Source organism: Melozone crissalis, unplaced genomic scaffold, assembly GCF_028551555.1.
Source record: "Melozone crissalis strain CALT ecotype California unplaced genomic scaffold, PUWL_Pcris_2 ptg000017l_1, whole genome shotgun sequence".
NCBI classification, from domain to species: Eukaryota; Metazoa; Chordata; class Aves; order Passeriformes; family Passerellidae; genus Melozone; species Melozone crissalis.
The window spans coordinates 8,660,350-8,688,192 of record NW_026535795.1 but is presented as its reverse complement, the minus strand read 5'-3'; the positions used below and the strand labels follow the sequence as shown (position 1 = coordinate 8,688,192).

Genomic DNA, 27,843 nt, shown 5'->3' with positions numbered 1-27,843 from the left:
CCCCTGGGAACGCTGCCCGGCTGAGGGGCACCGCAGGGCACCATGAGCGGCGGCAGGTTTGATTTCGATGATGGAGGCGCCTATTGCGGGGGCTGGGAGGGGGGCAAAGCCCACGGGCACGGCATCTGCACCGGCCCCAAGGGCCAGGGCGAGTACTCGGGCTCCTGGAACTACGGCTTCGAGGTGGTGGGCATCTACACGTGGCCCAGCGGCAACACCTACGAAGGCTACTGGTCCCAAGGCAAGAGGCACGGGCTGGGAATCGAGACCAAAGGACGGTGGGTTTACAGAGGAGAGTGGACCCATGGCTTTAAGGGACGGTACGGCGCCAGGCAGAGCATGAGCAGCGGAGCCAAGTACGAGGGTACATGGAACAATGGCCTGCAGGATGGCTACGGCACCGAGACCTACGCTGACGGAGGTAAGGGTGCTCCAGAGGGAACAGGAGGGGGGATGAACAGTGTCACACCCAGCCTGTGACAACAGAGGCTGCATGTTGGCTCTGCCGAAGGGCTGACCTGGTCCTGTTCCCACTAGACAGGCACAGTGTTCTACAATGAGCCATTGGGGTGCTTCAGTCAAAAGGGGAGCTTGGGCTGATGCCATCTCATCCACGTGTGCGTGCCCTGATTTTCCCAGTGGGCCCAGAATGCGCAGCTCACTGTGGACGTGAGGGTGGAGCAGCAGGAGCATTGCCCCAAGCTGCCCTTAAGTGTCTGTTGTGGCAGTTAACACCAACCAACTTGATTGTGTGTAGTCTTTGACTCCTGGTTCCACAGGGAATGGTTATTGCAGCTTCTGGCTGAACCAGCCCAGAAATCCCCAGCTGGTGCAGCACGGCAGCGAGTTGTGAATGTTCTCCTGTCGGATATGAGCCACCCACAGCATCCCAGCACGCCTTCCCTGTGCATCAACACTGCCTGCATGCCTCTCATGGGCTGCCTGCACATCTGCTTTGCCAAAGAGTTTTGATTGAGTCTGTCTAAGCTGTTTAGAATATGTTGCCACACATATTCCCCAAAATCCCTTTGGTTATTTGGAAGGTTTCAACCTCCACTACTATACAACTACACCATGTAGTCAGATATTTGTTGTGCTCTGGAAATGCTTGGTCTAATTGTGTTCTTGCATTAGTGGCAATTCTGGGGTTAGAAACATTGCAAGAATTTCTGTGCAAGTAATTTAGTAGCTCTTCAGCACTGTAATGTTCCAGGCTGCCACATTTAGGCTAGCTAAATACAGAGGGTGATTTGAAAGAAATACCCTTCAAAATATGGATCAAAATTGCATCTATATTTATCTAGGACAGGCATTGGAGTTTGTTTATAAAGCAAAATTAATAGAAATCCTCAGAATGAAAAGCATCACATTTATAGATATTAGAAAAATGGACTAATTCAAGACTGGCTTTCAAGGCTATGTTTTTCATAAATATTTCTCAGTGAGTTTGGGCTTGTGGCTAACTTTAAGACTGAGAATACAGTCTTGAAGTTGACCCATTTTCCTTGTGCCCTTGGATGTTGTAGGGACAGACATGAACTGACACATCCCTCCAGCTCCTTAAATTTTTCCCCCGTTCTCTCCTGTGGCCATGGAATGGTTTAATGGGTGCAGATTGTGTGCACAGAACCTTCATGTGAGGCCATAAGAGGAGTAGGTGACATGGGAGGTGTGCTGTGATGAGTAAAGAGCAGCAATCAGGTAACTGTCAGCAGCAGCTGCCATTGGGAATTTCATTCTGGAGATGTCAAGGTCTCCTGTGAATTTGCTTCCTTGCTGCTCCCTAAAATGCAAATCCTTCTAAGGGTGAAGGGCTACTGGAATTCCAGTTAATGTTCTGGGGGAGAATTTTGAGGGGTAATACTTGACATAGGGGTTTGGTTAGATATGGGACAGAAGAGTGGGAGAGATGAACCAGTGCTCTCTCCTGCAGGGATATAGAATATCCTGCTTCTGTCAGCACAGTGCTCCCTGGGGTGTTGTCCCTCACCCAAGAACGTGCCAGCTGCTTGGTCCCTGGTGCCACTGGGGCCTGGCACTTCAGCCCTGATCCGTGGAGATGTGCCCTGCCAAAGCACTGAGCTCAGCCCCACGAGGGATGTGCTGGGGTGCCCAGTGCTGCTCCATGTGCTGGGTCATCACACCCTGGCTGATCTGAGCTGTTCATTCAACACAAGAGCTTCTCTGATGGCACAGCAACATGGATAAAACTGCAGTCAGGGATCACCATCCAGCATCACACCTGAAGGACAGGGGTGGAATGGTCACTGACCTGCACCACCTTTTCCTGTTTTGTCTCTTCACCTGCACACAGAAACCACCTGCAAGATCCAGATGTGGCCAGACTGCTAATGGGACCTGTTAATGTTTGAATTTGAGGTTGCCAAGATAAACATCTGGAAAGGCTTTGGATATCTGCTGTCCCTGGAGTAGGGGACGCGATTCCCAAGCCCCTTGGAAGCCAGCCACACGAGGAAAAGGGCTCTGGGAATGTGCAGCCCTTGCCAGGTCGTCAGAAACTTTAGGTCATGGTTGGACTGTTTGCAGATTTCAGGAAAATGTAGCTGATTCTGATGTTTATCAATACTTTAACTTTTTATAGATACATACATATACAGACATACATAAAAATTTACATTTCAAAATACACTTAAAATATACTTATAGGGCTGTCTGTGTTTGAATCTTGTGTCTGGCCAAGATTTAAAAAAAGCCCAAATCTGGAGTGAAGCTTTCTGAAATCCCATGTAGATTTTTGGTGTCTAATAAGAACCAGGGTCATGGTACAGTTTAACCCAGGCACTGTGTGAGTTATTTGCTTTTCTCCCCGCTACCAAAAGCCCATTTTTGTGAAAGCTATGGGAGACTGATGGCTTTAAAGAGATTGAAATCAGCCAAGGGGTTCAGAGCTCCTGGTGTGGCTGTGCAGACACAGTGACATTCTGATATATCTCTGTGTGTCCAAGCTGGATATACTCTGTGTGCTGCTGTCACCAGGGGAGAGCTCAGAGCCCTTTAGAGCAGCAGAATGCTCTGGCTGAAGCAGTGAGTGGGGCTGTGGAAGGCACAGCATGAAGGAAGTCATTGTTCTGCAACATAAGCTATGAGTAAACATGTAGTTATTTGGCTTTGCCCTGTGAGTTGTCCATGCTGCAAGGAAGACCTCATTTTTTGGATACTTTTGTGTATTTGACTGTGAGTCAAACCCCTGAGTCAAATCTTACTGCAGAAAAACTGCTCACTGAATCATGCTGCATACCCATGGTCCGGCCCAAAGCCTGACTTTGCTGTACAAAGAACTGCTTATATGTATAGAGGGGAAAAAACATCACTTGCAATCAGTGCAGCCTAAAACCAACTTATTTTTGATGCTGCAATTTGTTCTCTAGGGTCCTGAGGAAAACAGTGGTGTCAATTAACCACGAGGAAACAAGTAGACCAGTCAGTGATCACAAGACAACAGAAAAGGAGAAAATAAATGCAGAAGTGCCTTACTGGGGAGATAAAATGAAATGGGTGATGGGGAGCAGCACAACTCTTCCCTGTGGCAGGGCAAGTGCAGTGGAAAGGGGCCTGGACCAGGACAGAAGGAGCATCCATGGGATTGTGGCTGGGAAAGGAGGAAAGGGGCTTGGGAGAGCCACCATGGTGCTGGCTTTTGTCTGCTGCCTCTGTAGCAAAGCTCCTGCCTGGCTGAGTATGACCCATGAATTAATATAGTCATATTTATTAATTAATATAGAAATTATATATTAATTATATAATATATATTATTTATTGTTATTAATATTACATATATTAATATATTAGTATAGTATATATATTAATTAATATCGGGATTTTTTTACCCCTCTATGTGGTTTTCTTTGCTTCTCCAGCAGAACCCATCAGACACTACTGCTGGCACCACAAGGCAGCACTCTGTTTTTGCTGGCCTGTCCTGCACATGGTGCTGTGCATCATTTAAATGTCCCTGGCCACTCACACCGAGTTCCACCCAGCCTGTCATCGCAGTATCTGGGTGACAGCAGGGGACTGTAGGGCAGGGAAGCGATTTGAGCTGTTTGCATTATTTACATGGTTGTTTGTATTATTTACATTCATCACTAATTATATGGGAGCCTTGAGACGGGCTGGGAAGGGGAAGTGTGTCACTGCTGGTGATGGGATGTTGCTGCTGGGCTGGAGGGCACTGGGAGCTGAAGCTTTTGCATTGGATGGAGCTGTGCACCATCCCATCCTGCTGCTGGGGTGAAGCAGGGGCTGCTCCCTTGGGAGTGTTTGGGGGTGAAGGCTGCAGGGATGTAATTTCTATTGATCCCACAATTTAGTGCTTCCCATCCTATGAAGTTACCAGGCAGCATCACCTGCTGTGCAGAGGTGATGAATTGTATTCCTGGGGGTTGCAGAGGAACCAGTGGTTTTTGTATTAGGACAAATAAAAATGCAGCCAACAAAGCATTATTTGGGCTCTGTCCCCCACTAATCACACCCTGATGAGATGAGGTGTCTGTCCCACTAGCCTGATGAATCACTAGGGCTGGGGAGGCAGGGAAGTGGGCTCCCTATCCTAAATAGAGATTTATTTGTTCCACATCCACTGCTTTTAAATTGTTTTTACAGAACCTCAGACATGCATGAGCCCGTGGCAGCCTGGCTGACAGCTCTGTGTGCTGCTGTGCCCCCTTGCCTGGGCCGTGTTGGATCTGGGCTGTGCTGGTGGCCTGGGGGTGTGCAGCCCTGCTGCAGGGGGTTTTGCAGAGCCCCACGTTCAGTGAGGTGCCTGCACTAGGCTGTGTTGGATTTGGGGTGTGGGGATGGCCTGGGGATGTGCAGCCCTGCTGCAGGGGGTTTTGCAGAGCCCATGTTCAGTGAGGTGCCTGCCCTGGGCCGTGCTGGCCAGGCAGGCCTTGGCTGTGCTCACACCCTGCGTGCCCTGACGCACGGCCGCCGGCACCTCCAGCCGCTCCCTGCCGCCTCTGGCTCCTCTCCAGGGCTGGTTTATGGCCCTGCCCTGGCACACAGCCTCAGCTGGGCAGGAATGGCAGCACGACAGGGACATGGCAGTGCCTGCTTGCCCCTGCCTTGGCTGGGCAGCCGTGGGCAGCACTGTGTCCGTGCCCTCGTTCGTCCAGGCAGGGTTGGCAGCTCTGGTCACAGGGACAGTGTTGGTGCTGTACAAGCTGAAATCAGGGAGCAGAGAGCAGCCTGCAGAGCTGAACCCTGCACTGAGGGTGGCACTCCATCCCTGCTCCCTGGAGAACCATTGGTGGCTCTCCCACCCAGCTGCCTCTGGTGCTGTTGAGGGGGACAGAGGGGGATTTGCTGGAGTGCAGCAGCTGCTCTGACCTGACCCCTGAGGAGTGAGTGAACCCCCTTAACCTGCAAGATTTTCCAGAGTTCCTTTTCCAGGGAATTAACATGGAGGCATTACCAGCTGCAGCCTGATACGTGTGAAGTTGTTCCCATCCTGGGAGAAGGTCTCCAATGTCACCCTGATCATGTGTCAGCCCTGCTCGGTGGCTGGGGTGGAGCACTGACCTCACCAGGGAGGGACATGGGGGCACTCTGGGGTCTCTAGAACTTCAGCTTGCACTAGGAAGGCTCATCGCCATTTTATGGAGAAGGATTTGGGAGCATGGTGAGGAACATGCCCAGATGCCTGGCATCTCCCATGATGGTCCTTGACTCCTGACTCATGCCCAAACCCCTGCTTATTTCTCCTTATTTTTCCCTAGAATAGCTTCAAACTCATCCCAGAAAGTGGAAAATGGCCCCTTACTCTGGCAGATGGCTCCCCATGCCTGGCTGCAGCCTGCAAATACCATTTACTACCTGAACCCCTACATTTTTGTAGGGGAGACCAACTGTTTACAGGGACCCCATAATCCCCTGTGTCACAGGGTGGGCAGGGGCTGGCTGGGGGCAGCTCACCCAGGGCAGCAGCTGCTACTCACTCGGGCACTTCTTGTCTTTCCTGGCCCTCAGCACTGTAAGTTAACACTCCACAGGCCGGTCCAAAGGGGATTTCAACGAAACCTGAAGCTTGGGAGGAGAGATTATGCTGCAGAAGTGGCCTGGGAGACTGTAAAATATGCACTCCCACGATCACCAAAGAAGGAACTGGATTTGCTCCTTGGGGAGCAGGGTCATCCCTGGGCTCAGTAATAGTGTCTGAGGGGGGAGATTCATGCCTTGAAGATGGGTCACCCCCTTCCATGTCAGCCCAGCCCTGGCTGGGCCTCCCCAGGACCGTGGGAGTGCCTGCTCTCCCAAAATCATGTGTGTTCTGGTGGGTCACTGCTTTTGGCAAACCAGGTTTAGGACAGATGTCTGTGAAAATAGAGTGGCCTTTCCAAAGGCATTTGTGCTCCCCCATCACCCTCTGCCTGTGCCCCAGGCTGAGGGAGCTGCTGGCAGCCTCTGTTCCACAGGGGGCTGCTCTGGGGTGGCCCATTCCAGGTCCTGTAATGCCAGGAGCAGGGTGGAATGCTGCCTTTGTTTTGGGTGGTTTGCTGGTTTCTGAGGCAACTGCATCTATAGACTGATGAGAGTCAGGATGGGAAGCCATCCCATCCCATCTCAATCCACTGGGCTCAGGGATGCTCTGACCTTCCCTGTGCATGGTGGGTGCTGTGGGTGAAGGCTGCCTGCTGCCCCACCAGCCCCTGCCCTTCCCAGGAGCTCTTTTTGTGGAACCTCTGATGCACCTCATTTAAGTCTCTTGACATCCTAGTGAGAAAAATCAGAGTGGGGGTCTCCGCTCTGCTGGGAGCCTGCAAATGTGCTCACCTTTGGGATCAGGGCATCTGGAAAGGAGCAGTGTCCCAGTCCTTCAAGGTGTCACTGCCAAAGTCCTGCTGGTTCCCAGCAGGATCCTGTACCCAAGGTGCAGCCCTGGCCATGGTGAACACAATCGTTTCTGTGTCTCCCATCAAGTGACACCATCTGCCCACTCGAGCTGGGTCTGGACGAGTGGGGTTGTGCTTTCTGGGGCAGAGCTGAAGGAACCCCACACAGAGCTGCTTCTCTCCTCCCTTTTTTGCCCATCTCTTGCTTTGTGCAGTGTGGCACAAGCCTTGATCACGGGAACTCAGAGAAGCCATAAGTCAGCACCAAGGAGATGTGGTTTCAGGCAGCAGGGCAGTCCATGGACATGTGGGATACTGACTCGGGGGTCTAGAATTGGTCCTGGCAGCCTGCAAGGGACAAGCTGAAAGGGACTGTCACCAAGCCAAGGGCAGATGTGCCAGTGCAGCTCACATGCCCACTTGGGGCTGCTGCCACCCTCTGCACAGCCCAAACTCCACCCCTGGGGCTGCCTCCCTCTGTCTTCTCTGGATGAAAATCCAGATCCCGTACAGTAAATGGGTCTGCAGAGTGTCTCCCCGTGCCTCAGTCCCTTTGCAATGAGCTGTCACCCACCAGCAGAGCCTCTTGTGCTGCTGTCCCCTGCTCCCTGGGCACTGATGCTTTGCATGCCTGGGCTCAGCACAGCCCCACATCTCATCTCCCTTGGCTGTGCCAGGCTTTCTCACGCTGTCTTGTCTCCCTCAGGCACGTACCAGGGCCAGTTCACCAACGGCATGCGGCACGGCTACGGCGTGCGCCAGAGCGTGCCCTACGGCATGGCCTCGGTGGTGCGCTCCCCTCTGCGCACCTCGCTGTCCTCCCTGCGCAGCGAGCACAGCAACGGCACCCTGCCGCAGCAGGACTCGCCCGCCGCCAACGCCGAGAGCCTGCCCCTCTCGCCCACCATCACCCGCGGCGGCTTCGCCCTCAGCCTCTACGCGGACGCCGAGGCCGCCAAGGCCAAGAAGGGCGGGCTCTTCCGCAGGGGCTCCTTGCTGGGCAAGCTGAAGAAGTCCGAGTCCAAGTCGTCCCTGGCCAGCCAGAAGAGCCGCGTCAGCTTCCTCAAGAGCGAGAGCGGCATCAGCTCGGCCGCCAGCGATGCCACCTCCACCGTCAGCCTGGGCGAGGGAGCCGAGGGCGAGGAGTACACCCCGTTCGAGTCCGACATCGACGCCACCACCACCGAGACCTACATGGGCGAGTGGAAGAACGACAAACGCGCCGGCTTCGGCGTCAGCGAGCGCTCCAGCGGGCTCAAGTACGAGGGCGAGTGGCTGGACAACCTGCGGCACGGCTACGGCTGCACCACGCTGCCCGACGGCAAGAAGGAGGAGGGCAAGTACCGCCACAACGTGCTGGTCAAGGGCATGAAGAAACGGGTGATACCCCTCAAGAGCGCCAAGATCCGGCAGAAGGTGGACAGGAGCGTGGAGGGGGCTCAGAGGGCAGCGGCCATTGCCCGGCAGAAGTCAGAGATTGCGGCATCCAGGTGGGTGCTTGGAGCTCCGGCACGCAGGTTCCTTTGGGGATGGTCCCATCCCATGTGTTCAGGAGCTGTCCTTTTTCTCATCCCCTCTCCTGTTCCCCTGCAGCCCTGGTCCAGAGGGCAGGTGCTGGGCAGCAGGAGTTGTTACCAGCTCTGGCACTCAGCAGGATGGGGAGCATCCTGATGCTGTGCCACAGCCCGAGAAACAGAGGGTTTGATGGTGATAAAACCAGCAGGCTCATGAGCAGCCAGACACGTCCCAGACAAACTGGGGCTGCAGCAGAACAGAGTTTGGCCCTGGAGCCCCCTGTGTGGCTCTGGGGGAAGTTTGTGGGATGCACAAGTGTTGTCAATTTTAGCAGCTGAGTGTAATTGCTCCACTGTCCCTCCTGGGATGGAGGAGAGAGGAAATAAGAGTGGCTTCAGGGTCTGCTTGAAAAGGGCACGGGAAATTCTCCTCCTCCAGCTCACATCCCTGCCCGTGTCCGAGCTGTGTTGGCAGCACATTCCCCCTGCAGCATTCCTGCCAGTCTCAGAGCTGACCTGGCAGAGATCAGAGATCTGGGAGCCTTCGCTCCTTTCCTCTTCCTTGGGGAAATGTGGTCGTAACAGTGCTTGAGGTTTCACCTGACCTCACCAAGAAAACCTCACCCTGCACAGGCTTTGCTCAGCTGCTGAGCAGTAGCTGTGACTCTATGGCTGTCCTGTCTCACTCCTTTTAATTCCTGTTTAATTATCAGTTACTTCATTATCAACCAGAGGAGGGAAATAAGCAAGGAGGACACCTATTCCCAAACCCCATTCCACTCCTTGGAGAAACCCCCACTTTACTCTCCTGGTGGCCATTTCTTCTCCAAACTTTAGTGGGGAGCACGATTGATTTTTTTTTAATCAAAACCCAGTTGCTTCAGGGACTGGTGGAGAAAACCCAGCAGGATTGCAAGTGAAGCTCCATGCAGGGCCAGCTAGGATAAAAATAACAGGCTGGGGTGGCGTGGGGCCCTGGATCCTTCTGGCAGGGCAGGCTCATTCCAACACCAGCTTTGCTGTGCCCAGGAAGAGCGTGTGGCTGTGGTGTGAATAAGGAGGCTGGAGCTGCAAACACTGCACCCCAAGAGCTTGGCTGGTTTACACAAACCTCTTTTTATTATACACTATTTACACTTTGGATCAAAAGCAGCTCTGCAGTGTTTTCAGTCAGGGTCTGGAATGCGCCCGCTGCCCTGGCCAGGGACTGCATCCCTCCGCAGTGCAGCCAGGGAATAATTTCCTATTAAGGAAACCTTGGAGCTGGAGGAAATAAGACATGGAAGGAAGCCTGGTTTCCTCCAGGGAGCCCTCAGGCAGCAGCCCCTGCAGTGGTGTGGCTGCTGGGCAGGGAAGAAGGGATTGTTGTGCTGGCTGGCAGTGTGGAACCCCTGGTTCCTGCTGTCCTGTTCCTGCAGCACAGCTTCCAGCTGAGCTGGACCTGCTGGGAGAGGGGAATTCAGGCTGCCTGTCCTGTAAACTGTAACTCAGCACTGCCATCAGTGTTTATTCCTCGTGTATCTTGCTCAGGACAGAGCTGCTCTCTCTACTTGTAAATCCAACTTGTGCTCTCCTCCCTTCTCCTTTCACCTCAGATTTGGGGTAGAGAGTAAATCTTCATAATTTTTCCTGGAGAAAATCCTTAGTTTAAACCCCATCTCTGCCACAACTTTTGCTTTGGCCTTGAACCTTGCCTCAATTTCCACACCCAGGGCAGAGTAATTGCAGACAGATTGTGAAAATGGATTATTACAGTTTATAGAAGGCCTGCACTGTCATTAGCATTGCCTGAGCTCATAACTGTGAGGTGGAGCTTTTTAGATGGAGCATTCATGTTTCTCCTCAGATGGCAGTGTGTGCCTTACCCAAAAAAAAAAAGCCTTTGAGGCTACACCCATCCTTTCCTGGGGAAGATATGACATTTTATTTATTACTAGGCACTAATTATCAGGACACAGCAGGTGGGCTGTGTGAATTCCCAGCTGCCTCTGCCCACCTGTGCTGTTGTACGTGGATGTTTGAGTTTCATTTGCTTGTGGCACTCGGGGGAGCCCCTTGCAGAACTAAACTGCTGTAGCATCCAGCCTCCTGCTGTCTGGGGGTGAAATGCCAGGGGAAGGCCAGATTTCTCCCTTTTGCACCATAAAAGGCTCTTTAGGGATAGAAATTCCAAGGAAAACAAGACCAAGCACTGGAAGCTGCCCGGGCCAGTTGCACTGCAGGAATCCCAGGCACGTGCTGAGCCCTGGGGTGCAGGGCTGGGGCTGGCAGCAGCACTGAGGGGTGCCCTGCTGCGAGCTTTGGGCAGGAGAGCAGAGACAGCCAGGGACAATGGTCAGTGCAGTCACCAAAGCTCCCATGCTGTGTTCTGAGGGTGTCTGAGGCACCAGGCTGCTTCACAGCTCCTGTCCCAGTGCTGTTTCACTTTGGTGTTCCAGCCAGGGCCGTGGGCAGTGCCAGCTACTGCCTGTCCTGCTGCCTCTGCTGCCTCTGCAGCGCTGCCCCGGCCTCCTCTGCTCCCTCCTGAATCCTCCTGGGTTGGCAGTCCAGCTGTGCAAGAAGCTGAGGACGTCATCTCACTGTCAGCTGAGAGAACAGCTCTGTTTTTCATTATTTCAGTGGAAATCATTTGGCATGGGGCCATGCTCTCCTGAGCAGCCCATCCAGGTCAGCCAGTTTCACCCTATGCAAAGCCCATTGGTGCTGCTCAGATGTTGGGTATAAACCCTGGGCATGTCCCTCAAGAGCTCTGGGGATCAGCTGGAGGGATGGAGGTGATAGAAGCTGGAGTGTGAATCCTCACTCAGGAGAAAAGTCATCTTGGAGTGCAGCCTCTGTGGCAGCTGGCACAAGGCTTTACTCCTGCCCAGGGGTGGCCAGGGATGGATGTGGGGTTAGCACACCTAACACACACCATGAGGGTTGATTGCCCTGCCCTGCACTGCTGGTGCTGCAGGACTTGTCCTGCTGCCATCCCAAGGGACTCCTGTCAGAGCTGGGACCTGGCAGTTCCTGCAGTGCCAGGTGAAGGCACCTGCTGTGTCACACCCTTCCCTTTCCCCTACTCCATTCTGACTGGGGACTCCTTTGAAAATAATTTGGGGTGGATGGGAAGCACGGGGAGAGCCTGGGATCACAGCTGGGGCTTCACCTCCTGTGAGATGAAGTAGACAAACTGGCTGCAGGACTGTGAGGAGGGGACAGCTGCCACCAGGCCATGAGTGAGCTGGTTCAGAGCCATGCTGAGGTGTGAAAGAGCTGCCCTGCAGCTTTCTGGGCGCATGGGCTGGTACAGAATAGGGTGCTCTGTACCCCGGGTACTTGATGCTCCTTGTGCCTGGGGAGCAATGTGTGTTTGCCTGTCAGGTGGGGAGGATGGTCCCACAGAATACAGGGAGAAGAAGCATGAAAATAGTTGGCTTTCATCTCTTCAGAACAGATTAAAACAAAATTAAATTAAATAAAGTAAGAGGAAGGGCAGGACTGTCTGCAGGGGGAACCTTTGATTTTTTGAAACTTGTGTGCTCAGTAGCTGGGCAGCTTTTACAGGGGTTTTCCTTCTCTCTGGGGCTTTTTAAGGACAAAATGAGTGTAAATACTGCAAATCCCACCTCTGTCCCATTGCAGCAGTTTCTGACGTGGTCTGCTTGGGCACATGCTTGTGCTTCCCAGTGACTTGGACCAAAATCAATGGAGGGACTTGGCCATGTGTCCTGCAAGGCACGGGTCTGGCTAGGCTCTGAGATCCTTTGAAGGGTGCCTGTCCTGGCAGGAACACCTCAATACATCTGCTGGATGTCACGGGATCAGTAGGAAAGCAAGATATTCGAGGCTATAATGGCTGCTGTGCTTCACCAGTTTGTACTCATGTGCTGGTTTATCGCCCGTGTGTGGTTTATACCTGGAGAGTACAATTACAAGTGAATACACTTTGGATTTATTTTTGTTTTAATGTAATATGAGCAGATATCTGTAGGAATTTCTATATTCTGTTCTGAAGTGTGGGGCATCAATTCCTGATTCAGTGGGGTTTGCTCGTTAGGGTGAGCCTGGGCTGTGTGGAAGCACAACATTACATTGATGTGGCTTCCCCACCACCAGCACATGGGCATTGCTCAGTGTGAGCTGTTGCTGGTTTTGAAGCCTAAGTTAGTTTTCTGTCCATACCCATGACTTTGGGGCACATCTTAGCTCTCCCTTCAAACAACAAGAGCCCTTGGCAGCTCCTGTATCACTTTCCAAGGCTCTTGTGCCTGGCTGCACTCCCAGCAGGGCTGTCTCCCTGCTCTCAGCATTTGCAGGCTGCGTGGCCGGGCAGAGCGAGCGTCTCCTTGGGGAACGTGGTGCAAATGACGTCCCAAAATCGCTGCAGTCAGCACAGGCTCCTGACTAAATAAGGGCAGGCAGAGCAGGGCTTTATCAGCGTGGCCTGAGTGTGACAGCTGAGAGCTGGGGCTGGGGCGGCCCACGCCGCTCCCACTGGGAAGGTGCTTTATTTGGCACAGCTCTGCTTCTGTCCCCTCTGCTCTTGGGGGTTTAGGCTTCTGGTGGGGAAAGTGGGCAACCAAAGGGATACCTTCCCCAGACACCTTTTTGGTGAAGGGTACTGTGTGTCCAGTGCAGTGCTGGGCTGGTGGGCAGAGTGGTCTTGGTGCTCCTGGGGCTGACAGCACAGCTCAGCTTCCCCTGAGGCCAGATTTCAGATTGGGATTTTAGGTTTGTTGAATCACACTTGGGGTTTGCTCTAGAAAGGCAAAAGGATTTTTTAAAATGTGCTTTTAGCCAGAGGCACAGGCATTAGACACCTCAGGAGTTCAGCACATTCCCAGACCTTTAGGTCTAAAGCCAGAGGAGGGCAGGATGCTCATGGCCACCCTGTGAGAGTGAGTAGCAGCAGCAGCCATGGCTCAGGACAGCCCTGCCAGGACAGGAGGGACCAAGTGAGCCTCCTGTGCTCTCCCAGCCTCACAATCTCTGTGCTCCAGGACTCCACAGCTCCGTGTGAGGGATGGGTGTGTAATTAGGAGGCAGCAGCAGGCAGGAGATGGGCAGAGCTTTTCCCAACCCCGTGTGGGTCACTGGCTGCTATTGGCCAGGGAGGGACACAAGAGTTGTGAGCAGCATTTCTGCAGGCACCAATGATGACAAATGTCCCAGCCTGAGCTCTCATGGGGCTTAAATGACAAGTGCATGGAGGTGCAGGGAGACCAAGGACTACCCCTCACCTCCCCATGGGGTGAAGTGGAAGGGTCACTTCTGGCAAAGCACAACCATACCTGGAGGCAGTGGAGTGGCCTGAGCTGAGCACAGCTCCTTGATGCTGGGTATTCTGGCTGCTCCAGGAATTCTGATTGCCTCACAGCCTTCGTAATGGGAATCTGCATCTTGGAACTTCCATGGACAGGGTTCAGAGAGTCAGTGGACAGGAGAAGCAAGGGCAGCCACGTGGCTCTCTGCTATAACTGAGTGCCAGGACACAGCATTGAGGGGACACTCCTCAGTCCTGCTGTCCCAGTAAAGATGTTTCTCACAGAGCTTGGTGTGTTTATAAAGAGGATAATCCTGTTTCATCACCCTTGCTTAATAGAAACCCAGTTGCTGGCATCTATTTCTGCACCAGCTGAAGCCCAGGGCTGGGACTCTTTCTGTGTGGCACAGCAGTCTCCAGCTCTGCAGAAATACTGCTGTTTTCAAACCTCTGTCTAATCCTCATTCCACTGGAGCCATGCAGGGAGAGGGTTTGGGTGAGCTCTTGTCTGTTCCTGATCTGGTGTGGCCATGGGGACAGCATGGCTGTCCTGTCTCACTCCCTTTAATTCCTGTTTAATTATCAGTTACTTCATTATCAACCAGAGGAGGGAAATAAGCAAGGAGGACACCATTCCCAGACCCTATTCCACTCCTTGGAGAAACCCCCACTTTACTGCCCTGGTGGCCATTTCTTCTCCAAACTTTAGTGGGGAGCACAATTGATTTTTTTTTAAATCAAAACCCAATTGCTTCAGGGACTGGTGGAGAAAACCAGAACTCTGGGGTCCAGAGCCAGGATCAGACACCCAGCCCAGCTGCAGGACACCCACAGTGTGTCCCCCCACAAAGGGGGGCTGTGTGTGAGGCTGGAGGGATTCAGTGTCACTGGGTGAGTGATGCTGTGATGCCTTCACCCCCTTCTTGCAGCCCTCTCCCAGACCAGCCTCATCCAGGCTGCCTGCAGCTCCAGCATTGACATATTTTTGGCCCACCGTGCTCCTTGCACGGGATGTGCTCTGACTCCAGAGGAGGGAGCACGGCTTTATCTGCTTTCCACCCACCTCACATGAATTTCCTCAGGCACTTTCATGCCTTATTAGGGTAAGAGGGAACATGCATTTTCAGTAGCTCCAAGGAGGAGGCATCTGCTGGACAGCACACAGCTTTCTCCAGGGCTTCCTGGGTTATCAGGGTTGAGGCAAGGGAGGCTCTGTCTTGCAGGGATCCCCTCAAGAGCAGCAGAGATGGGATGGCAGGATGTCAGACCTGGGGATGGGTACAGTTCAGATAGCCAGCCAGGCAGGGAAAGTGGAATTAATGGGCTGTTCATTCTGACCTTGTGGGAAATCCTTATCTCAACAGCTTACAAACACAGAGAGGGAAAAATGAAGTGTGACTTTAATCTGCAAAAATGACTGTGGAAAATGATAGCATCTCGTTCAATTGATCTGCTGCTGCGTGGAACAAGAGGGCTCTGACTCCCATCCAAATGCTTGCAGGGGCTTTGAAATCATTGGATTCAGCCATGCTTTGCTCAGAGATTATCCTCATTTCAGTGGAATGTGAAATAGCCTTATCTTGAAAAAGAAATAATATTTAAGTAACACGTCCAATTTAAATAGAAAGCCTGTGATGCAGAAACCCTCCCTTCTCCTGGAGGAGGGGCATCTTTGTCAGCTTATCCTGGTGCTGAGCCAGAGCCCTTTGGCTTTCTCAGTTCAAGTTTTTTAATTTTGCTCCTGCAGAGCCTGATGATTCCTCACTGAGGGCTGGCAGGGACCTGGGTGCTCTGAGCAGCCTTGGGTACAGGTGCATGGGAGCTGCAGGCACTGGAGCCTGGGACGTGTGCTGGTGCCCCCAGCTCCATCTCTTCTTTCTCTTGGACCTCCGATCTGTGAACATCAACTCAAGAGACCTACAGGACTCGGAGAACTTTAAATTTTGATAAGTAATTGAGGTTTTGGACAAATGCAGGATTTTAAGAAATATGCCTTTATTTCCTAAAAAAAAAAATAAAAATCTGCTTTTGTTTTTTTGACTGGAAAAATCCCCCACAAAACAGATACAGCAGTTCCTCACTCTTTTGGTTTGGATTACTGAAATCTGAAAAACATTTAATTTAGAAGTTGCTAAGACTTTTGGTTAAAAAACCAACAATCTTAGAGTGAAAACACAGACTTTTCCACCCATTTTAATGCTGGTGGATCTGGCAATCTGGTAAAGCACACTCCTCTTATGGATAGAAAGGCTGAAGGACCCTGATTGCATATGTGCTGTAAAGATGTTTTGATGCACTGTTCAGTGGGAAAACCGAGCTCCTTTCATCTTGCAGTAGTACCTAATTAAATCAGGGTCCCCAGGGCATTTGCTGAGCCCCTTTGGTAAGGGTGTTCTGGAAGCTGGAATAAATCACTGGCATTAGGGCATAGCCCCCAAGGCTGTGCTGCTCTGAGGGACCTGCTCCTGCTCCTCAGGGCTACCCTCAATCTGCACCCAGAGCAGCAGAGTGGCCCTGAAAACCAGGGGGAGAAGGAGAGGGTCCAGCTGGCAGCTGCAAATCCCCCTTTTCCCAAAAATATCCCTGTGGATGCTCTGACAAGCTGCTCCCAGCCTGGCTGTGCTGATGACAGGCTCCAGCAGGGCCAGGAGCTGCCTGTCCTGCCCGTGGTGCAGTGTCCCTGGTCAGGGTGCCATCCTGCTGCCAGCAGCCCTTTGAGCTGGCAGGCTCTGGCTTGCTCTGCTCCCTTTGTAGCCAGCTCTGGGCAGCTGCTGGCTGCACCCTGGGGCTGTGGGGGACACAGAGAGCAGCTGTGGGCTGTGCCAGCCCCACGGGCTCCTCACAGGGTGGCACACCCAGGTCCTGCTGACCGCTGCCCACCCAGCCCCACTCAGCTTTGGGGCACTTGGCTGGCAGAGAGTGATGGGGCAGATCCTGCTGTCTGTGGGGCTGGGGTGAGTAGGTTGTCCTCTCATTGAAGACAGCTGCAGATCTGTCTGCTGAAAGATTAATATCACTTTAACTGTTCCAAAGGGAAGTATCCCTCAGTGAAAGATGCAAGTGGCTCAGAGCTATTTACAGCTGAGGATAACATTTCGGTATTTTAAAAATTCACCAAGTAATCATAAAGGCTGAGCTTGTTAGGTGGCAGGGAGTTCTGCCAGGCCTGTGCTCCTAAAGCACTGCACAGAAAAGGATGCTTTTCTCTGGGCTGAATGGCCTGGTCATGCCCTTTCTGTGGAAGGAAGGAGAAAAGGTCTGATTTATCCAGCCTGGGCATGTACAAAGTGCTACCACTTCTGTGTAAGTGCTGGCACTGAGAGGGAAAAGCCTGGGGCATCTCTTGAGCTGCTCTGCAAAGTCAGGATGGTTTCTCTTTTTGGCTTTCTGCTTCAGTAGTATGGAGGTGTTTCCTTTAGGATGCAAATTGTGTTGATTTATGCTTATTTCACAATTTAGATCACACCTTGCAGGTGCAGAGCCTGTATAATAAAGCAGCAAAGGCTCAGGCAGCCCAGGGATCTCAGAGTGGAAGTGGAGTGGGTACATGCATGTCAGTGATGGAGCAAAAAGAGCAAAAGGAACATGAATGGTACAGCTGTCTGTCAGGGCAGAACACCCAGATGGCTTTGACTGAGGGCAGGGAAAGTGGCATGAGAGGTGGACTGAAGAGGGAATTTCAGTCCTGTGGCTTGGTTACAGGCACATGAGGGTAGCAGAGTTTTGCTGGTATCTGTGTGCATGTGGAGGCAGAGGGAGAGACACAAAGGAGATGGGCTGGGACTGAACAGGAAGAAAGGGATGCTCCAGCTAGAGAGGTGACACAAGTATGAAGATGGTGTGTCAAATGGAGAAGCCAGAAAGTTCTGTCCTAGTCAGGATGTAGAATCATAGAATTCTGGAAAGGACCTTTAAATGTCATCCAGTCCCAGTCCCAGCCCCAGCCCAGGTGTGTGCTGTCAGGTCTGTATGCTCTTGCCCTTTATGATGTGAGCACAGAAGGGACCATGTTGCCATTAACAAAAACACTTCTTGAGCTTTCCCTAGCTCCCTTCTGAGTGCTGCAAACATTCCTGCCAAGACAAACAATTGTTTTAAGTTTCTTCAGAAGGACAAAATGATTCCTGCTGGATGCTGGAGCAGGGATTTGGCTGGAACAGCCAGTTTCCAGGAGAGGAGAGTTCAGCAGAAGACTCTTCCTAGAACTGACTCATTAATTACTTTTGCTTAATGGTCTTCCAGACAGCTCCTAATATCAAGAATGGCAAGAATCATAGAATGGGTTGGGCTGGAGGGGTGTTCAGTTGGCCCTTGCTTAGGGTTTGCTGAATCAATGGGAGAAGGGGGACCCTGGAGAAGGAAGGACAGCACTGGACAGGTCTGACATTCCCCCAGTAAGCAAATGTGAGGGCAGAGAGCTGAACTCTTCCCCTATTTCTAGCTGCAAGGTCATTGCTGCATCTTCAGGCACCCCAGCCCTGTCTGGTATTTGCAGTATTCCCTGCTAATTCCAGTTTCATTTGCAGTCTAATCCCATGTGGATGTGCAAAACCACAGAAACTGTCCGAAGAGCCAGGGTGCTGCTGGGGCTGGGCCTCACCTGTTAGCGCGGTGCTCAGCTGCGGCTCGTGTGTCCCTGGGGGATTTCAGCAGCGCTTGGAGGAATGATCCAGGCAGTGTTTCTGGGACATGGCCAGGAAGGACAGGAGTGGTGCTCTGTCCTGCACCAGCACAAAAACGATTAGAGCATTAGAGCCATGCCAGAGGAGCAAATAAAGCAGCAGATGCATTTAACCCTCCCGTTGTGCCTGGGTGTGAAGCCCAGCAGCTGCTGTGACCCAGCCAGGAGGCAGTGGCAGCAGGGCTGGGACAGGGGCTGCAGACATTGCCCACATGCCTCCCCTCAGCTCGGCTCCGAGCTGCTGCTCCTCCTTGCAAAGAATCTACTGGAGCTATTTTTATCAGCACTGCCCAGGGAGATGGCTCAGGGTGCAGTTGGGAAGTGCTCATCCTGGCAGTGCTGCCTTTGGGACAGGGAGCACTGGTGTGGGTTTGTACAGGTCCCTCTTTGTGTTTATTTCCTCCAGCTGGATGTGTTTATTGTTCATGGCTCATTTTCCAGTGCTGCCTTGAAAAGGGGCTTTTGGATTCTGCTGCTGGCTGCTCTAAAGCCCCTGGGTCTGTGTTTCAGTTCCTGCTGAGCTTCTCTATCTCCAGACTTTCTCCTCTGCTGGTTTCTGCAGGGGCTGTTTACTGCACAGTTACTGGGAGCTGACAACACAACAGCAATAAATAAAAAACTGTGGCCCTGATTAAAGTGTGCCTGAATAGCATCAAATTTATCAAGGCTGGTATTTCCTTTTTGTGAAAGCTCATTTTGCTTTTTGAGATCTTAACCTTGGAAGAAGTTTTTCTTCTTGCACGTTTCACTTCTGGGGTTTGCAGTCACCTTCCTGATACCCTCAAACATCCCTGGGTTTTTTCTTTTCTTAGCTCCTGCTCCTGGCAGACCCCAGGCTGTGGGATGGGACAGGCTGTTGTGCTGCATGCACTGGGCTCTTCCAGGGTGGCTGGCATTTGTCTCCTGCTTTGCTGCCAGGGCCAAGTTTTCCTCTGTGCTGAGCTCCCAGGCTCTGCCAGCCACACAGATAAATAATAAATTCAGGGATACTCCAGGCCAACTAGAAGTTATTGTTATGGCTGGACCCTTTCCTCTAGGCTGGGCTTTGTCACAATGCCACTAAACCCTCAGTGTAGGTTTATTGGAGGGCTGCGAGCAGCACTGCATCCCTTGGTGCCCTGGGCATGTGCGGCTCAACCAGGGAAAATGAACTTCAGACACCATGCCATGTCTCTGAAAGCCAAATATTCCTCACCTGGCTACTGCCAGATAAATGATGTCAGCAACAGAGGGACCCAGCACAGGGCATCAGCATCCCTGCTGGGGCCAGGCTGACTCGGAGAGGAGTGCTCTCTTGGGATGCTGACAGGGCTGATGTGTGATGTGCTGGAGCTGCCAGATTTGAAAGGGCAGCTGTGTTGACAGTAGTCCCCCCAAATCAAACACCTCTGGATGACTTTGCAAGCAGAGGGACGGGAGCAGAGGTCAGCTGTGTCCCACAGAGTGAGAGCTGCTGTGGGGCAGTGCAGGATGCCAAAGCTGTGCTGCTCAGCTTCTTGTCACCACTCCATGTGTGCAGCCTGGGAGCTGCCCCAGAGTGTCCCTGCCCTCACAGCCCTCCTTGCACAGCCCTGCTACCCTTGGGGCTGTGATGTCTCACAGCAATGGCTCAGCTCCCTATCACCCACAGCATCCTCAGTGCAGCCTCTGCAACCCAGGCTGGATCTTCTTGGTGTTCCCATCTCTCCTTCTGCAGGAATTGAGAGCTACCTCAGCCTGCAGCATCCCCAGGCACCAAGGGATGCAGTGCTGCTCACAGCCCTCCACAAGAGCCCTGTTCTCTTGTGTTGTCCCCAGGTGCTGAGAGAGCTGAGCATGTCATCTGCACCCACTTGGTGACATGTCCATCTCTGTCCTTACTAGTGAGAGCAGACCCCACATCTAGTGCACTTCCAGATTACTTCTTTGGGAGCTGCTTTGAGGAAAGCACTTGCCAGGAGCTGCCTGATGCTCCCCCAGCTGGGGCTAGCTGGGTGATTGTCTGCCTGGGAATTGGTCAGGATAGCATCTGCCTGGCTCAGAGAGCAACTGAAAGGGAGAATTTTATCTATTGGTGGTGAATCCCATCCTCCAGGAGCAGCAGGACAAAGGCAGGGCCTGGAGCACGTCCTGCCAGGATGAAGAGCTGGATCCTCCCTTGGAAAGCCTCTGGCCTGGGGCTGGCGCCAGGCAGGCTGTGTGCCCCAGGCTCAGCACACCCAGCCCACTCTGATCCCCCAGGCATGGAGAGCACACACACATTCCCCTTGGCCCCTGCCAGATTATAGTGGAATTAATCATGCTGATTATATTGCTACCAAAAAAGGAGGTGCTTTCTCTGTTCAGAACTGGCTCAGACCCCCTGCTTGCAAGCAGCAGCCTAAAAATGCTGTTTTCTGCCTCATCGTGTCTCTGGGTTTTTCAGGAGCTGTAATGATTTTGGATAAAAAGACCAAGAATGACTGCAATCCCAGGCAGCTCACCCTGCAGAGAAAGCAGGGAGATAACATGTGAGTGTGGGCAGGGAGGTGAATCATGGCTCCAGCAGAGTGGGATGTCATCCCAGGGAGGGACAGGCTGAGCCACAGCAGCTCTGCACCCTCTTCTCTATCCCAGGGCCCTGAGAAGTGTTTTTGGCCCCTTGTCAAGTCACACTGTTGCCTGTATCAGTTGGGATTGATGCCCTACTTTCAGTTCTTTCCCTGCTGCTACTCAGAATGGCATAGGTGTGTATCTTCTCCCTTGTCAGGGTCTCAGAACAGCATTTCTATCATCTTTTCATTGCACCTGTTGAGTATTCAAACTTCAGCTTGTCTTGTCTGCCTACTGCATCTCAGTTTAATGGGAAGGAATCAATCCTCATTTCATGACTAACAGCCCAAAAATTCCTCTGGAATGTTTTCACTGCAGGAATGAGAACTGCATCTTTCCTCCTTTTTTGTCCTAAAACATGACCAGATACCAACCTGCATCTGAAAAGGGCTCATCAGACCACATTAAAGGTTGTAATTTAGGGTGAATTGGAGTTTGAGGAATGCTAACTACTTATCACACAAAAATATGTAGATTTGCACATGAAATGGCGAATATGGGGAGCCTCAGAAAATCTGACAGTGAGAGCACAGGGAAGGCAGTTCTCAGTAAGACCTGAGTGCAACAAAGCAGCTGAATATACTGTTCTTCACCCACCCTGATTTTTAAGGTGCAAGGTTGCTGTTTGAAGTCAGCTCCTTCCCAGCCTGTGAGCAGCTGGGCTGTAAAGCCATCCCTGCTTTTAGCAGGAAGATCACAGGGCCCCGAGCATGAGGCATGTGAGGAATATGACAGCCGGCCAGTAAAATAACTCCCATAGCCTGCAGCCCTGTGCAGCAAGGAGGAGATGTGCTGGGAAGGAGTGGAAACGACTCAGAGAGCCAAGCTGAGAGGGAGACAATAGCTCTGGTGAGACCAGCCTGTCAGGCTGCAGTGAGTAAAGGAGCCCCTGGACAAGGCATGTTGTTTGCTGGAGAGCTACAAGAGAGAAATTTCTGGGAAAACCCATCTGGTGTGCTGAGCAGGGGCACACTGCCTCTGGTGAGGTGCAGCACCTCAGGGCTGGTGACACACAGAGGAGTTCAGCCACCAGCCATGCCTGTGTGATGCCTTGGTCATTCCTCTGAGCAGCACAGCAATGAGCCCATTCTGCTGCCTCACTGCAATGTGTGAACATGCTCACATTTACAAATACACCTGCCCTGTTCCCCGTGTGCAGCCTTTCCACCTTACCCTTGAGCAGCTGGGCCCCTTCCACACTGAAAATCTGCTCTTCTCTCCCTGAGTGTAGGGTTTTGGGTCATGTGGGCAAATTCTGAGTGCTGATGCAGTTGTGGTGGCAGCCAGGGTTTGCTGTGTGGTGGGATGACCTTGGCTCAGAGGGTGCTCACTGTTCTCCCTTCTTCTCTCTGCAGGACGGCTCATGCCAAAGCCAAGGCTGAAGGCTCTGAGCAGGCAGCTCAGGCAGCCAACAACGAATCAGGCATAGCCAGAATGATGGCCAGGGAGCTCTCCCCAGACTTCTACCAGCCAGGTAGGATCAGAGGCATCTTCCAAGAAGGGCCTTGCAATTTCCACGGGGAATCCGTTCAAGTGCTTCACCCACTTAATAACTCCATAAAATGCTCTCCTGTCTATCCTAAATCCTCTTTTGCTCTACAGCCAGCCCCTTGTCCTGGGTGATTTGCTGTCCTCCTGACGCCACTGTTTTACTCACTGTGGTTCCGTAGCCTGGAGGAAAACCCCACAGTTTCTGAGCTTCTCATGTTTTTCCATACACCGAAGCCCTCAGAACAGCAGGCAGGACAGGCAGCAAGCTCGGGGCTATCTGCAGCTCTCCTGTAGATACATCCCTTGTGGCTTTTTCTTGGAACAGTGTTGCACATTAACTCACAAACCCACATCCTGTGAGGCCTCAAAACAATCAGACTCTGCTCATTAGGGGCCATAATATCCTATAAGAAAGCAGCTAGTACAAAATACTATTTTCCTGATTCTCTATTAATTTGTTAGTATCACTGCTAATTATTTGGCTGGTAAACACTTGGGAGGTTCCTTCTGTGAGACCAAGCACTGAGGATTGGTAGATGAGAAGTATCATATTAGAATCAGCATTGTGAATGCCATTACTTTTCCCTGGACTGAGTTAGCTGGAGATATATTCTTCCTGGGAAACTCCTTTACAGAGAGGGAAGATAATAATAGAGCAAAAAATAAAATTCCAAGTGCCTATATTTTCATCCTGTCTTTCTTATTTTCTGGATTTATTGCCTGGAGTGAGTGTCCCATGGTTACTGAGGCAAGATGACAAGGGACTATCACAGTGGTAAAACTGGGGGTAGAAGCCAAAGGTTGACTTGTGCTCAGCAAAACCTGACACCTGCCCCTGCTCTGATTTCGGTGTCTCTGCATCTCCTGTACCACTCCCAGCACAGGGCACACAGTGGGAAATGGGAACAGCTCAGAGCTGGTGCCTGGTTGGGGAGAGTCATGCTGACAGATTTTCCTAAATTCCCCATTCTCTTGCCTTGTCCTGCATCTATGAGCTGGGGAAATGCCATGCTGGAGGGGTACCTCTTCCTCCCCAGCACCCAGCAAGGCCTGTTGGAGCTGGCTTTGAGTGGGGAAACACCAGAGCACCCAGGCATGGGCATGAGCCAGCCCATGGCACTTCCTTTAACAATGGTTAAATGTTGGTTGATCCTCACATAAGCCCCCCAGCTGCCACTCACAGCTCTACATTCACCCTTTGCACACTGGGGTATTTATAGAGCAGAAATAAAGGAAACTGGAATCCCTATGGGGAGATTTTGGACATCTAGCTAGATTATTTTTTCCACCTGTGGCAATTGAATGAGACAACTGAAACAGTCTCTGTAAAACACTTGGGACAGCCTGACCTCCACTCCTGGCTCCTCAGGTGCTGGATCCTCTTGCTGCTGTTGTGTAGGGCCTCAGTTGAGTCCTGGCCTCTCTGAAGCTCCTGATGTATTTTGTTCTTCTATGATTCTATTAAACCTCTAAATTCACAAAGTGCACAAGGATATATCTCTTCTCACACAGTTGCACCATCCAGGAACAAACAGAGAGTAGTCCAGCCTTGGGTTTTGCTAGGAGTGAGAGCTGCTGCTCACACAACCAGGAGGGCCCAGCTGTGTTTGGTGGCTGAGTATCTCCCTGCTGTCCTGGCAGATTGACCATGCTGTGTTTGACACAGGCAATCCTGCTCAGCAAGCTCCATATCCCTAATAACTGTCGAGCCCTGAATTTCAGGGTATCCTCCCTGGTAACTTAGAGCAGGATGTAAGCCAAAACCCTTGCTGAAAAGTGCTGGAAGATGAAGGTGGGGAGCTGAGTGTGTGCCCTCCAGGCAGTTGGGGGTTTTTGTGTTGTAAATTATTCAGGAAGAGAAGAAAGCAGCAGGAGAGAGCAAGGAGCCTGGAGCTGCAGGCAGCCTATTTTGAGGAGTCTGAACAACTGTTGAAATGGCTTCCAAATAACTCAGTTGCAGCCAGAAATAAATGGCCCTGAATGGGTCATCTGCTGATTGACAGGAGTGTGCAGGCAGAGCAGAGCAGCTGAAATCAGTGCCCTCCTTTTCCCCACTGCCCCTCCAAGTGGAGGCATTGCCTGAATGGACAGGAGGTAGTAGTCATATCATATGCAAATCATACCACTGACTTACGAGAGTAAAAGGAGCACTGAGCCAAATTTCCCAACCAGACTCAGGTCTGCATCAGTCCTTGAGATGGAGGAGCCGAGGGGAGAGACCTTAAGGCAGCCAGAGGCAGTGTGGCTCCAGGATCTACAGTGTCATTTAGGAGCACAGAGCAAGCCCTCATCAGCATCACTGGGATTCAGCAGAATGAGGCCCCTCATTCTTGAGAGCAGGGGCTTTGCTTTCAAAGAAGCTGCTCTGCAATCTTACACTGCATAGGAGGAGCATGATGCTCTTCTTGTCCTCACTTGCTATGAGTGTCAGGGTGATGTGTGGGGACTCTTCTCCCAGCACATCTCAGCATGTGGAGCACTGTGGAGGGTTGTTATTCCACAAGATATTTCCAGTTCTTTTGTGATGCATTTTGGTGAATATATTCAGTGTCAGGCCCTGTCTGAACTCCCTTGGCCCAGGCTGGGCTACAATTTGTAATACAGTTAATAAGAAGTAAAGATTTAATGATAGGTGAAAAAATGAAGTGAGGCAATGTTGCTAGGAAGTCACAAGTCAGTGTGTGAGATGAGGCCAAAATGAAATCTGAAGCCCTGAGTCACCTTTCGTGATGGTGCCAGGTAATTTTGCTGCTGTTGTGGAGCTCAGGGCAGACAAGAGGGCTGTATAACTTCAAACCCTGTTCCATTTAAAACCATATTTTTCCTATCATGATGGATGGCACAGATAATTTGGAGACCCTTCCTTTCCCTATGATACTGGTCATCCTGTATATCATGTGAAGTTACCAGGCTATTTGACACCGTGGAAGCCACATTAAAGAGTTTCCTAACCATTAAATACAAAAAAAAACCAAAGTTCATTGGATGCTGTATCCTCCTTAGCCCCAGCATGACCCGTCTGTGTGACCACATGAAGCTGGGCTGCAGATTTTCATTGTTTCATTATTTAACCTTATCTGCAGCTCCTGCCTGCTCCTTCAGCTCTTCCCAACTGAACAGTTGGGAATAAGGCTTGCAGGAGTCCACAATAAGGAGCACACAATAAGGCTTGGAGCCTTCAGGAGTTCCTAAATGAAATTCCTAGAGGAAGTTCCAAGAGGAAGTTCCTCCTGGCAGCAGGGTCTGGTTTGGGAGTTCCTCCTCTCCCAGACTCCAGCCTGGGCCCTTGCACCATGGTTCCCAAACCCATTGCTGCTGGGGGCACGGCTGCCAAAGCCATGATGGTGCCATGGCACTGGGGTACGCCGCTGTCCCCCGTTCCATAGTGACTCCTCACACATTCTCTCCGCAGGCCCCGAGTACCAGAAGCGGAAGCTGCTGCAGGAGATCATCGAGAATGCCGAGCACGCGGTCAACATGGAGGAGGAGGCGCCACGGCCCGAGGCTGCCCCACCGCCCCCCACGCCGCCCGAGAGCCCCCAGCTCCATGAGCAGGAGGAGCCGCCGCCCCGCGCCAGCCCGGCGCCCAGCCCTGCCGCCACCCCTCCCGAGGCCAAGCGGGCCAAGGCGGCTCCCCGGCAGGACGGGGCCCTGCGGCCGGGCAGCTGGGCCGAGGCAGGCGGGAGGGCGGGCGATGGCAGCCCAGCACCCTCTGAGGGCGAGGGCCGGCCGGCCTCGCGTGGCCGCGGCCGTGGCGCCGAGCAGATGGAGATCGGGCCGCTGCAGCGCATGGCGCGCGAGCCCGACGTCGAGCACTTCAAGGGCTACCACAGCTATGCCGTGCGGACGTCGCCGGTGACCCCCGCCACGGACTATGAGGAGGAGCAGTTCCCCGAGAATGAGCCGCCCTCCCCGGAGCCCCGGGGGGAGCCCCAGCGCCGGGGGGGCACCCCTGGCCCGCTGCAGGGCCGCGAGGAGAAGCCATCGGCGGCGGCGGAGGCCAAGCCGGAGCCGCCTCGGGCCAAGGAGCCGCAGCAGCAGCAGCGCCCCAGCCCTGAGCGCAGGGCCCTGGGCCGGGCCGAGCCCGTGGCCGACAGGAAGACTGAGGCCAGGGCACCGGGCCGGACCGAGCCCAAGGCAGGGGCCAAGCGCGGCCCGGCCCAGGCGGCGGCAGTGGTGGCAGCACAGAAGGCGGAGGAGTGTGAAGAGGTGACGTGGGGCATCCATGGGAGCCTCCTGGGAGCCATTTTGCCTTTCCTTTACTGTTCCCCATGAGGCCTGGCAGGACCTGGAGGCATGCAGACCCCCCAGGCCTGCCTCTTCCTCCCCAGCACCCAGCAAGGCCTGTTGGAGCTGTTTGAGTGGGGAAACACCAGAGCACCCAAGCACAGGCACCCAGCCCATGGCACTTCAGGGCCTGGGGCTGCAGTGATGGAGGCTCGTTTTAGGATCCTAAAGCCCACTAGAGAAGTGTTGGCATCCCCATCTCCTGCCGCCTTCCCAGCCTGCCCTGCCTGGATGCTTGCCCTGACATTCATAACCTTCCTGTTTTGACCTCCTCTCTTCACCTTTCAGACAAATTGTATTTCAAAATTTGTGCAAAAGCAGGCATCTTTCAATTAATTTTATCCACTTTTCTCACCTTCTTTTCCCTCCCCATTACCAACCAACTTGGATGTGAAAGTTTAGGGGAAAAAAACCAGGAAGAGCTCAAGTGTGTTTCTCTTTTACCCATTACTTTTTTTTGCTGTAGGGGCACCTCATGAGCTGAACTGTGGTGTTGAATCACCAGCCAATTTCCCAGGTTTAAAATATAGTCACTGAAACTTAATTTGCTCTTAGCAAATACAGCTGGAAACCCAGACATTTTATTAGCCCTCTGAGTCCCATCTTGAAGTCCTTTGGACGTGAATGATTCCAATGTGACTTTAGAAAAGCACAGCTTGGAAATACTTTGGTCTGAAATTACAGCAGTCTCACATGGTTTCATTTGTTGGGGTTTGGAAATAAATGATCTTCAAGGTCCTCTTCCAAACCAAAGCATTTTATGATTCTATGATATTAAAAATGACAAGTTTACAAACACAGGCAATGTGGATGCAGAAGGGAGTTGGGAGGAGCAGCCTGACATGGGACCAGTAGTTCATGTTCCTGTGGTCAGGGTCTCCTTTAATCTAATTTAGCTGCAAAAGAAGCCTGATTTAACATCCTTCAAATGAATTTGCAGGGAAGAAGTAGGAATAGGAGAGGATAAACATTCCACAAGTTTGAAATTCAGGCTGGTTGTTAAATGCCAGATTTCAGGGCATTAGGAGGGGGTGATTCTGGTATTTTTGAGCAGCAGAATCAAGCTATGTCTGTCTGGAGCTGTGCTGTGTAATGCTCTGTTTTGGATTTTTCTTTCAGGGACCTAACACAATTGTGATCTGCATGGTCATCTTACTGAACATTGGTCTGGCCATCCTATTTGTACATTTTTTGACGTGA

The 27,843-nt window shown here is 52.2% G+C and overlaps 1 protein-coding gene across 1 annotated transcript; it reads left to right on the top strand.

Annotated features, from left to right (window-relative positions):
• Positions 1–42: 42 nt before the first annotated feature.
• Positions 43–27,843, top strand: JPH2 (junctophilin 2). The gene is made up of 5 exons (XM_054274687.1): positions 43–421; positions 7,558–8,341; positions 22,221–22,339; positions 25,769–26,565; positions 27,763–27,843. The coding sequence occupies exons 1-5, from the start codon at positions 43–45 to the stop codon at positions 27,841–27,843; spliced, it is 2,160 nt and encodes a 719-aa protein (XP_054130662.1).